Raw genomic sequence first — 13,382 nt, forward strand, 5'->3', positions numbered from 1 at the left:
TGGGGGTAAGAGAGATGGTGGGATGATTCCTGGCTGTGGCAGTTGGGTGGCTTGGTCCCGGGTGATTGTCCGATTAAGTTCCGGCGTGTTTGAGGGCCGATCAGGGGTCAGTAGAGGGGGCTACATTGGAGCCACCTTGTAAGCAGGGGCCTCCTGGTGAGAGTTGGGTATTTGGCCGCATAGTCCAAGAATGGATCCCATATATTCAGAGTTCTATTTAGGGAGTCTGAGCGTATTGCTGTGATTTTTTCTGATACTGCTATCTCCCAGCATTTGGCCCACCATAGGGCGATCGAGGGGCCATTTTTGGCTTTCCATCATCGGGCCATTGCAATTTTCACAGCTAGTAGTAGGTGGTTGCATGGGCGGGAGATGTGACCTGAAATCGGGAATGCTCCGTCACCAGGTTCGCCCAGAAGGACAATTCCTGGGTCCCAAGGGATTGAGAGGCTGGAGATTTCTTTGATGTGTTTCAGCACTTCCTTCCAGTATACCTCTGCCTTTCGGCAGGCCCACACTAAGTAAAAAAGAGATCCGGGGGCTTGGCAGCCACGCCAGCATGTGTCGGGGATATCAGGGTTGGCCTTATGGATTTTAGTGGGGGTGATATAGTATCTATAACACAGTTTATAACCTCCTTTCTTGTTCGTGACGCATTGTGAGCTTTTGTGTAATCTGGCCCATATTTTCTCCCAGTCTTCTACTGCTATTTCCCGGCCAATGTCCTTTTCCCATTCTGTCATGTATCTTTCTTTCTTTGCCGGGTCAGATCTGTCTAGGAGCCGGTATATAGTGGATATTCTGCCTTTGTCGGTCGGAGATGATAAAGTGAGTTCCAGTGCTGTTGGTTCTCTCGAGCATTTGTCTCGAGTTCTCCTGTGTAACATCCAGTGCCTGATTTGAGAGTAACGGAATCTTTCCCGTTCACCCACTCCGAATTTAATTTTGCACCTCTCGAAGGTGATGGGAGAGCCTTCTTCCAGAAAGTTTTTGCTAGACCCCCTGCTATCCAGGCATGGAAGTCCCGTGGAGGGTTACCCGGTGTAAATTCCGGGTTGTTCCAGATGGGGGACATGGGACCCAGGGCCCCTCGAATTCACCATTTCCGTGCTGTGGTTTTCCAGCATTGGGTCGTGACCATCGCGGCAGATAAGGGCCCAGTGTTGGCTTGTGGTTTTAATAATGGCAGGTGTGGGAGATCGTGTAGTGGGACCGGACACCAGGTCTCTTCGATTTGTCGCCATTTCGGGGGGGTCTACTTCCTGCACCCAGGAGAATGCGTAAGATAGCTGAGCGGCAAGAGAGTATCCGGCTAGTTCAGGGACTCCCAGGCCCCCTTGTGATTTTCCTTTCAGCATAATTTGTTTATTGATCCGGGGCTTTCCCCCCCCAGACAAATTCCATTATTTTCTTCTGTAGAGCCCGTATGGCAGGGGAAGGGCTCTGTAGTGGTAGTAATGCACATTGGTATAGCCATCTGGGGATCAAGTTCATTTTGATGGCGGAAATTCGGCCAAACCAGGAGATTTCTTGTTGCTTCCACCTTTTGAGGTCATTTTGCAGAGCACTGAATAATTGTGGGATGTTATTTGAGTACAAACGCATTGGGTTTTTGGCGATCTGGACTCCGAGGTATTCCATGGCCTCCTTGGCCCAGGGAATTGGTGAGAGTGGTGCGAACGCGGCCTCATCCTGGTGGGAGAGGTTGAGGGGTAATGCTGAAGATTTGGATAGGTTGACCCTGAATCCCGATAAGGTACCAAACACCTTGATCTCCCTCCACAGGGCCCCCAGGGAAGTTGAAAGGTTTGTCGTAGTTAATAGCACATCATCGGCATAAAGTGCAATTTTAAACCTGATCGACAAATACTAGAACCGGCGATCATCTGATTACACCAGGATCATCTCTGTGAAGCTCATGGGAAAATCCTTGTGAATCAGATTCGGACACAACCTTCTGATTGATGCTCAGGCATCCCCGGATGTGCTGTGGTTGAAGGCTTTGTGAGTTGTATATGAGGTAGCAGGTGCTCAAGGGCATCTCCTCATTTGCTCCAATAAGAACCTTTGTGAATCAGGCTCCTCATGATTGATTATGAAGATAGCTTAAGGGGTTGAATACCTGTTGCTGACATTGTAGTTCAATGGAAAGGTGACATATAAAGATAGCTCACTTTTCCCCATATGAGTTGGTCAATATTTCAAAATATTTTCCCTGACATGCACCACACCAGATAGTATGGTAATGCATGCTCCTCAAAGTTACATTGTTCTTAGTACTACCCATTATTGATGGTGTACCTGCCTAGGCAACCAGTCTCGTTACTCACAGAGTACCTGATATATATATAAACGTGCATAATAGTAAACAGTGCTGTGTCTCCATTTCCTGCACAGAGCAATGGAGCTATGTGCATTGAGGTCCACACAGACGGTCTCATGAATATTAATCATGCTGCTTGTGTGTGTGCTCCTCATAGAGACAACATCAAACCGAAACACCAAGGCCTGCAAGGGATAGCTCTTCACATTGCAACTCTTCTCTGTTAAAGGTACTGGCTCACAATATAAAACAATGTTCCTCATAGTGATGTGGCTTTCGGAGATCTAGGCAGGAATCAAATGGAACTGTAGTTTGCACCCCAGAAAGTTGCAATCCCTGGAGCAAAGGGGAAGCAGCCCACTATCAACAGATCTGGCTTTGCAGGTAGTTAACACCATCGCAGAGCATCCGATGCCTACTCACGATTGGCCACAAATGATTAATGTTCTAATAGTCAAAAGCATGAGAAGAGTACTAAGAAGCAAATCAGGAAACGTAGCTCAGCGGTTTGGTGCACTAATCCTAAAGTCTCATGTGTTTAGAACTGCCTGGAAATCCTATGGCTCGTTTCCAATGACTTCAGAAAAATATGACGTAAAATACAAAAAATGTTCCCATTATTTTTAAGAAAATGTGGGAGCGGGGATCATCAACGAACCCTATGGGAAGGAGATGGTCAACTTTGATTTGCTCGGATGCTGACTCACATTCAGGGGTTTGGGATATCTACCCTTGAACTGAACATCAGAAGTTAGCATCCATGGCCAGAGTTGTCCCTAAGCATTTTCCAGATGCTGCACAAGAACACACATCTAAAGTGCGTCCAGATGTGGCTTGTCTGTAATGGGCGATGGGGGCGCAGACCTGCCACCCTCTATGGACGAGCCACAGCTGGCCTGGTGAAAACCTGAGTCCTCCCGCAGCTGCATCATGTGCTCCTGTGCCGGCTGTGTTGTTGGGAAAATAAGAGTTTAACTTGCATGGATTATGGCAACTATGCATGCCCAATGAGCCAAGCAAGGCTGGGGGTGTTTTGCTTTCCCAGCCTTCCATTGCCCATTGACCATGCGGGTGGAGAACCACACCCTAAAAGCATGTATTGGGTGCTACCAAGCATCACCGTGAGTTAGGGGGAACCTGGGGCAGTGATTTCCTGCTGCTCTGAATGACCTCAGGAACCAGGACTCCTGGAGGGCATGCATGTGCGTGTGAATTTATGGATGTGTGAATGTGTGTACATGTCTTTGAGGATAGCGTGTAATGAATGTGAGTGGATGGCTAGAGTCTATGGGGTTGAATGTGCGTGTACATGAATGCGGGTGAATGCACAAGTAAATGGGTGGGAGGAATGCTTAGTGAGTAGTGTTGGCAGTGAGGGGCAATACCCCCACGTATTGGTGCAGCCGGGATAAGCAGAATTTCTTACAATCTCTTACTTTCAAAAAAGGGAAGAAAACATGTGGCTGTCATTTTTACTTGGGGCTACTGAAATATATTGCCACTTCCATGTGAAAATATGTTCTTACAATAGCATTACTTCTACATAGGCAACGCAAAAATAAGGGTGTTGTTTAATGGGGCTACTGACAAATATTGGCACAACCAGCACGGACATATTTTCTTAGAATAACACTACTGCAATATGGGCAAAACAAACTTAAGGGTGTGGTTTACGGGGGCTGCTGGCACATATTGATGCAGCCAGCATGGACATAGTTTCTTAGAAGGGCTTTACTGACTATATGGACAGAGCGAACCTGAGTGTGTCATTATTTTGTGGGGCTACTGGTACATATCAGCGCAGCCAACATGGACACATTTTCCTACAATGGCATTACTGGGATATGGACAAAACAAACACTGGTTGCTTCTGGCTTTATGGGATACAGCAGGCGCCAGCGTGTTTTCTTACCCTTACAGAATGCTGGCTTATATTTTGTGAAATGTGTCATGAACATGCATTTGATAATGCTCCTGAGTACTATTAATGACCGGGCAGCTATTGGACTGTATATTAAGACTTTGTAAACATTTCTAGTGTGGGCTATTAGGTGTTGTTTGCGACACCTATAAAGCCCAAACTATTGCATTCAAATACTGATTCATGTATACACAGGGAGAAGGGCTATTATTTTTAAATTTAATTTAATTAATTTATTTTATTTATTGTATTGGTCATTTGTAAGGTATACATCAATAGATTGTCTTTCAAAGCGCCCCTTTGAAAAGAGGCACATAGAAATGATATTATGTAGGGATGGAGTGGTATTTGGATATAAACCCACCCATTCCATGGCCATTGCCTTTCTAATCCTATGGCTAATCCTACCCCTTCCTGTCTTTCCCCTCCCCCAAGTTCTCTGCATGGGATCTCTTTAGGTCTGAGCTCTTCAATGCTGACAGCCATATTGGAGATGCACTTCATTGTTAGCTTGTGAGAAAAATCCATGATTCATCAAAACCAAGTAATTTGTTTTGAAATGTATGATATGATATGATAGTTTATTTATATAGCGCCTATACACAATGTGCTTCAAAGCGCTTCAAGGCAAGGGTGGGAACAAGGGAAAATACAATGACGTTCTTACAGGCCATGAACAGTAAGGATGTGAAATTAACTATTGTACTCGGCCTGACAACATTTCAAATAGTGCAAGAGCTAAGACATAGATAAGGAAGGGAGGGGTAGAGTGGGAAGGAAATGGAAACATACAGGTGAGTACTGTACTAGGCCTGACGACATTTCTGGTAGAGCCGGAGAAAAACAAGAGGTGAAGGAGAGGGGTGCAGAAAGGTAGGGGAGGAACAAAACAAGCGACTATCATACTAGGCCTGACGACATTTCAGATAGTGCTGGAGGGGGGGGGGGGGGGTGGGGAGGAAAAAAACAGTAAGGGGAGGGGGGAGGCGACAGACGAGGTTGCTATCATACTAGGTCCAGGGACAATTCTGATAGAGTAAGTGCATAGAAGAAAGTAAGGGGAGGAGATAGGGAAAGGATGAGAGAACAGAGAGTTAGTAGTCAAAAGAGTGGAGAAACAAGTGGGGAGAGTGAATACAAATGCAGAAGTCAGTAGTAACACATAATGTTGCAAGCCAGGATACAAGATGAAGATGGGAACAGCATGATTCAGGGCCACCATGAGTACAAGATGCAAGGGAAATCCAGCATGAGAGTTGAGAAAGGGTGACGCACCGTGAATGAATGAAGTCCATAAAAGTCATATCCAGCATTGGCCACAAGACGGTGATGGTGAAACCAGAATGTATCAAAACAGACTCCTGAAGAAGTAGGCTGGAGCGGGGTCAGCAAGGCAGAAGAATCAAGCAAAACAGGCAACACCTGTGTGCGAGAATGGTGAGGGCACAAGGGAACATCACAGGGGGGACCAGAGGGGGTGGGGATGTCCTGTGGGGACAGAGGGAGTAACACATGTTGGTGCATGCTTACCTGCTGTCTGAGTAGGGGGTTGGGTGCTGGGTCCTCCTCAGTGGTCAAGTCCTAACATTTTAAGTGGGGGGACTCATCAACAAACGCAATGGGATGTGACGTCACCAGAAATTAGCATATGAAGGTGAAATATACACATTTCATTAAATTGGCTTTGCATAACCACCCAAATTGAACAGGACGAATGGCATTCATAAAATCAATTTTCTTCTAATAGTTTTTTGGGAAAAGTTATAAGGTGTGCATTTTTTAAACTCCAAGAACCAATACAAACGTGATATTTCACCTTTAGTTGTTTGTTAACTTTCATCAGGTTATATAGTGCAGTGGTGGAGTGTACGGCCTACAAACCTAATGACTGCAGTTTGATCCCCGAGGTTGGCTTTAATTCATAAATTCAAAGAGGACATCAATGTTTCTCTTTTTGCTGGGGGTACTGAGTCCACCCTCTGAATAAAGTGGGTGGACTCCGTCCCCCTGCTTGTATCCTCGACTTGAGCCCTGGTCCTCCTGGTCCAAACAGTCCAAACAGGAATTAATGTTGTTCATTTTTCATTACGTGTTATAAAAACATTTGCTCATATTTTGAAAATATTTTACTTTTCCAAAAGGAATATGTATTTGTTAAAACACGTTTCCAAATTGTAACATGTTAACATCTCCAAAGATGTTTGTTTTAACCATTTCGTTTTCTTTAGTAACTGACCTGCAGCAGTGAGTTCCAAACATTCCTTGTTTCACGGTGACAGCTGCATTCACTGTCTTGCTGCATGCAAACATTGAGCTGCTCTCTTTGGGTGCTCAGGGAAAGGATGGTGGGTGTGTCCAAGGCCACTGTGGTGGGACTGCCGAGCTGGCAGGCTCCCTCCTCCCCTCACAACCACTGCATAAACAGACAGCGAGCATGCAACAACTGTGCTAACACCACTGCTTGCAGTCAGCCTGTTATGTGCTTTCAAAATGTCTGACAGCGTCACAGAACCGACTTGCAGCTACGTTCAAAAGCATGCAACGCAAAAGGAAATTGCCAGGGCCTTGATGGGATTCATCTATAAGGAGATCACTCTCCTCCCATAAGACGAGGGGGCCTAACTTTCTTGCCGCCGCAGCCACTCCTACCGCTCGCTCACACAGTAACTGTGAAATAGGACTGATTTTTAAGTCGGTCCTCAGAGTTTAATGGCAACTTGATGATTAAATGATTATATTAGAATTTAAATGGGCGCCTCAGTCGAGAATCCATTAGGATTCTACTGTGAATGTGAAAAGGGGGGTTGCGGAGAGGGGGCTGCAGCGTGTCTGATTTGAATGAAATTGACCATTTACATTTCTTTTATTGTCGGAGATATACAAAATAGCTGAGAAACGCGGTTCTCTTAGGGGTGATGGTTTAGGTTACACCGGGTTTGTGGGGTTGAGATATTCTCAAAATGGATTATCTGCTGGCAGATAAAGCCATCCGATCTAGCATTTTGCTGTGTTTTTCTTTTGTTAAAGATTAACAGGTTGCAGACTTGCAACTGCAGGACACTACGGCAGTGGCGTATTTAGGCTTTCTGCTGCCCTAGGCCCCAATAAGTGCAACCACCACCCCAACTTTATGCCACCTCTGCCGGACTCTGCACCATCACCAAATTCTGCCCCTTCAACAAACTCTGTCTGCGTTGTCCAAACTACACCCCTTCAACCCATTTTGTCCCCATTTTGGCTCCATAACTTTATAAGGATGTTTTTAAGGTTGCATGGATTAGAAAGTTATTTCTTCCTCTCTATTAATTGAAGCCTGTCATCTTCTATGTCAGATGAAATAGTGTTTTCACATCTCTGCTGCCCAAGATTTGGAGAAGACAGTGTGTTCTACAGTTCAGCGCACTAGAGGTAATTGTTACAGCTAATTGTCTACTTTCGGTTAAGTCAGAAAACAATCTTTCAGAGGAAGTGCTAAGAACATAAGCTGTCTGCCAACTAGAGAGAAGTGAGAGAAGGTTGGAATGAGGAATTTTGGTTTCAATGCTAATATCTGGTTTCTATTACAAATTGCCTGTTGTCACTCTGAGAAGCACTTAGACTGGCCTGTAATATTAATGCAACATAACTAAATGTCAACATCCGGTCTTGTCAAATGGTAAAGTTTACATATAAAATATATGCAAGTGGTACAGGCACATCTTATAAAAATGAGGAATAAAAATAACTCACCCCTTCTCATGGTTACAGCTCTGGTGTTAGCAAGAGGCAAAATGGAAATAAGGCAAGTTACCTACTGCAGCCGATGTGTCTCCAATACATTGGGCTGGAACGTCATTAAAATATGGCAAAATCACAAGTGAAATTTGTAAACTCTGCCTGCGCATAAACACCTTAGTAGAGAAAAGACTGTTGTAGAAGGTTCTTGGAACCTTAGCCTGTGCATTCCCACAATGGAATAATGGATAAGGGCGACCCAGAACATTGAAGTGTGGGTAGCAATAGCATTCTTCGTAGCTTCACAACGCAGGTAACTTTCATATTAAATGAGGCAGTGCATAGTGTTTACGTCATCGCTGTTTGGTCAATTTTCCAAAATACCCAACCTTCCAAGGGTAAAATTGAGCAATGGTTCGGCCGTTCCCGCACAATATTACCTTTGTGTGTGTGGTTTAGGCTATGGGTCTTGCCGCCTAGCATTTAAGGTGATTAAAAATGTTTGTTAACTCCATAGAAGTGATTAGACTGTGCAATACATAGGGAACATTTTGAGATGTGTGGGTATAGATATAGATGTCCTGCAGTCGTTTGAAGTGCTGTTTCACAGTAAAGTTCTACCTTGTATTTAAAATGTAATTAAAGTAAAGATTACTTGTAAGCATCACAGTTATGCATTGTGTGACATACTTTGCAGTTGGTTCTCCTGGTAGGACAGAGCGTGCAGCAGAATATCATCAAAAATACACATGATAAACCCAGCAGGGATGCCATTTGCCTGCTTAGCACTGAGCAGCTTCTGTAAAGATGGCTGAATGGATATCTTTACGCGACACCTTTCCAGCTGTGAAACAGTGTGTACCTTTGGCACCCAGTTTTTGTTCTCACCCTTCTAAGGCTTTGAGTATCCTTTCACATGGACATTCAGATTTAGTTTTGCCATTTTAACTTCTCTATGATCTATTTCATGCTTGCACCTTTAAGCCGACCACAGACCTCTGACATGTGAGGCTGGGAAAGGAAATGAGTGCTTGCTTCTGAACCTCATTTTAGAGCTACATGTGGGAACTCTGTTGCATCATTTTTAACCTTTATGTTTCTGAAGGGAAAACCCTAATTTTTGTAAACGGTTTAAAAAATGCATATCATGTATTTGAGGATACAAGTGATTGCTTAACACAGTGCATGTGTTTATTGATTAGAAAGCATTCCAGAGATAATGTGAAGTGGCACCAATAAAACCAATGAGGTTTTGGCTGTTTTGCATATTAATGAGCATTTCGGGAAGATAGGAATGACCAAAGAGCTTTATATCTGTCATATGTGTCTGTGGGAGTTGCATGTCAATATCACTGAATGCCTAAAGCACGCTGTGTTTGGTATGTTTCCATTTTCTTTCTTTAAACAAAAAGTCACCCTAACAATAAAGCCTTTCAAATATCAAGCATCCATACAGGTTTGGCCATCAAAGACTTAATCTGTCAGAGGAGAATGACTGTTAACAACTCAAACTGACTAGCATTGTTGTGGATCAGCCAGACTCAACAAAATTGGCTCTATATTTAAAAACGATAACCAGTAAATTGAAAATAAGCTGCAATAAAAATCTGCTCCTCTGGCACTCTGCTGCCATAAGGCTGGGTCTAGTTAGCCTTCTTGTAAATACGTCTATGCGAGGGTCAGGCAGCCATTCATTTAGCTGGCGCATGGCCCCAGAGAAATTAACTGGTCACATTTGCGAATACGATGAGCTGCACACTTTTCCGAATCATGCACCTCCCTCATTAATGAAGCCTGACCATCAAACTTTGTTCTCCAAATGCCTGCCAGTGTTTTTCAAAGTCTTCTTTTGAGAGTTAATGGCTTAGTTGGAGTTGTAAAACCACTACTGCCACTCGATTAATAAGCACTGTGTGCATTTATTTGCACACCTTTGTGAAACAAGCATTGGCAAAGCCCACAGTTTTGGCTTGTGTATTAGTGTTAGGCATTTGCCAGGCACTACTATTAAATGACTGGGTACTCGCATCGTTTTGCAACTGCTACCATCAATGGCTACTTAATACCACTACGGCTGTGCCAGGCAAGTGCCTGTGAGACAAAAGCCCAAACTGCTGACATCGCCAATGCTTGTTTCACAAAAGGTGTGCAAATAAATGTCATGGAGGTAGAACCCCAATGAGCACCCTTTGGCGCGTGGGAGCTCCCTAACTACACATGGTTGCTCTTGCAGCTTGTGGGAAACACCCACCCCTTGAATACAAAATGCCAGTAGCCACTACTGCATGCTTCTGCATTCTATCGACAAGGAGCCAAGTAAAATGACTTACCTAAGGCAAAGAGGGCAATTCTGCCGGTGTACTGGGAGAGTTTTCCAAACATCATGGAGCACAGGGAGTTGGTTGCCGCAAAGCAGATCATGACATACCCCACATACTGTATCCCCAGGGGGCAGGTCACGAAAGACTAAAACAAGGGGAAAGAAATGCAGTGATCATAACCCAGTGGATTTTAAATGAAAGAGTGCGTGAATGATTTCAACTAAAATGTAAATGTGGTACGTAAAGACTTAATGATTTGGAAAGTATTGTATTTTAATTTAAACAAAAAAGATCAAACTTGGCTCATTTTTAAAACTGCTTTGATTTGTATTAGTCAAAATAAAAGCAAGGACTTATCATTTTAAAAACACTCGTTTCACTATGTCACACATCGCAGTCCGTTTGTTAATAGTCTTTGTTTTTCACAAACATTGACCGAGAATCGACTTTCTCTCCAGTGTGTCCATACATGAACAAATATGCACCATGGCAGATTTTTTTGGATCAGAAAAGGGGTGTGAGCTTCTACATAACATCTGCTCTTATTCTATGCAAAGTAATATCCACACCACTTCTGTGTGATCCAAGTACCAGGGAAGTAATTGTTATAGTAACATGACAACATTTTTCTCTGCCGCCTTACAAGTTGTTCGTCTGTTTGTTAGGCTCTGTGACTGGTGACAGCATTGCTATTATTTTATTATCTGAAATATGTGGGAAGCACACACCTAGCTCTGAAGATGCTGCCCTGTGCCATACAAAGCATCATTACTCTTCACAATTATAAATAACACGTGCAATGGTTTGACAAAAACATCATGAAATCCAACTTACTAAAATATGCATTAAGAATGATACAGAGGATAAGGCGTAGGAGACACATACAATCTGGGGGGGACAGGGGACATCTTGGGGACTTTGCTTTATTTATTTTGTTTTAATCAAAGAACTCAACTTTTCACAAAATGAGAATTAAAATAGCAGTACGTAATAAATTAAAAATATCTCTGTATAAAACAAGTGAAAAGAAGAAATGAAAACAGAAGAAAATTAAAGGATGCAGCAGCAAAGAACATGTTTTTCTATGTTGCATTTCTGGATTTATCATCTGACAATGAGCTCATGGTAAGAGAGAGGAAATAACAATTACTTCCAGTGGGCCACAGCTAGGACGCCAGCTCGTTAAGAGGCAGATCACCTGTAAGTGGACTCCTGCCAAATAAAGGAGTTGCAGCCTTTTCTACCAACTGCAAGTTGCTACTTATTTTTTGTGGGGCAAGGAGACGTGTGTATCTCTTGGAATGGAAGGATGGGGGTTTCAAAGAAAGAGGACATCTTGTTTGTACCTCTGAGTAAGCCCTGTTATGGGAGTAGAGGGACCAGGTGTGTGATGTTGCTGCTTTGACTGTCCTCCGAGGAGGGGGGGTACAGCAAACAAGGAGGATGAGCGATCGCAAGCCCACCCCATTATAAGCACTCCGATGTCCACAGTTAGATGTGTCGGACCCGAAGGATGGCTAGTAGGTGGGGTTTATGTGGACCTAGGGGCGCTAGAGGTGCAGCCCACATAGCGGGCTGCCCATCTGGCCACCCTCTCACGATGAGTCTGGTCCCTCTTATTCCATCTCATGCTGGCTTCAGAGCCTAGCCTTTCTTTGCCTTTGTTAGTCTGAATGCAGAGCTGGACTCTGTTCCTTTCTCGTTTAACATTTGCTGCAAAGCCTGATCTATTTGATTCTCTCATATGTTACTAGGACGGCAGAGCATGGGTCCTCTGCCCTGTTACATTATTCAAAGAGCCCCTCTGGCCTTTCTTTGCCTCTCCCTTGTCTCACTGCTTGCTTGCTTAATACATACCTCCTTGCTTGACCACTCAACATCTTCTCCCTAACACAGCAATGGCAGCTGCAGTCTTTCTTAACGTCTATTTGTTCCGTATCTTGGATTGGCCTCTTATTTCTGCTTTTCTGTCTGCAGCGGAAAGGCATTTGCCAGTCACTGCCATGATGGTTCTACCTGGCCATAAGAGGGCAACAGCTAGCCAATATTGGAAGAACATGGGCATATTATGCCAGAGGCTGGCAACTGCCTTCCTAATGCCTACACAAGAGACAACTCTTGCCTTTGTTTCTAACAGTAATTCAGTGGTTGAAGAAACGCGAGAACACACATATTGCTTATAAATGAAGGGGATGATGTCACACTTGGTTAAGGCATTTTGATCACGCCAGGAGCTAATTTCCAGCTGCAATTAAGCAATTACCTTTTAGACATCTGGCTTTAAATAATGTTAGTATCACCTGGAAAGCACAGAGGTTGCTCAACAGGGTTCCTGGAGCACGAGAGGTACCCTACTCGTGGCCATGGATGATTGGAGGGCATTCTTGCCCTGGTTTGGAGCCTGGCCCCTACAGCCATGATGGGGCGAGGGGCCTATTACTTTTGGTTGTACATACCCTTTGAGGGTGGGCAGACATTGCCTCCTGCTTTAGCCCACTAACAGCTCTGCTTTGCAACTTTATCACACATACCTGTCAGGTGGCATGTAACTCAATGCTACTAATGTTATCAGCCTCAGAAGTCTGGAATCCTTTGCCACATCAACTAGGGTACAGGCTTGCCACCTGAGACTTACCCATGTCTGAGTCGGCATCTGTCGCCCTGTGGGGAAGACACACACAGAAAGAGCAGGGCACAGTGCCCTTGTGGGTTTTTCACACTTCTTCCTCAGGGTGGGCACAATTCACTCCGCAGAGAAAGTGGCACATGCTGGGCAAGATCTCCCACTTTGACAATCTCACCCAAAGAGTGAAATTGGCCATTTGAAATACCTCTGTCGACTTATTATTGCACAATCCACACCGATGGGTTTAAGCACCTGCTTAATGCGAGATGGCAATTAAGGGAATTTGCCAACGCACTCAAGAAGCAGAGGACACCCTCTTACCGCGACATGCCATGCTCACTCATTCTGAGCTGCCATTTATCTGGGGTCATGTTAAATGTATTGCCGGGGATTGTGGGTAATATATTCTGGGGCGATTTGCACAAGTCAAACCTCTGTGGATTTCCACCGGTGTCCTCTTTTTGGAAATGCATGGGG

General features: G+C 44.3%; 1 protein-coding gene across 1 annotated transcript in view; it reads right to left on the bottom strand.

The window, feature by feature from the left end:
• Nucleotides 1-13,382, bottom strand: part of LOC138467664 (protein unc-93 homolog A-like) — a 322,638-nt gene that overhangs the window by 108,159 nt on the left and 201,097 nt on the right. Inside the window, exon 6 of the mRNA XM_069607845.1 lies at nt 10,289-10,424. Coding sequence (XP_069463946.1) covers nt 10,289-10,424 — 136 coding nt within the window. The remainder of the gene's footprint in view (nt 1-10,288; nt 10,425-13,382) is intronic.

Source organism: Ambystoma mexicanum, chromosome 4q (assembly GCF_040938575.1).
Source record: "Ambystoma mexicanum isolate Mex_15411 chromosome 4q, UKY_AmexF1_1, whole genome shotgun sequence".
Taxonomy (NCBI): domain Eukaryota; kingdom Metazoa; phylum Chordata; class Amphibia; order Caudata; family Ambystomatidae; genus Ambystoma; species Ambystoma mexicanum.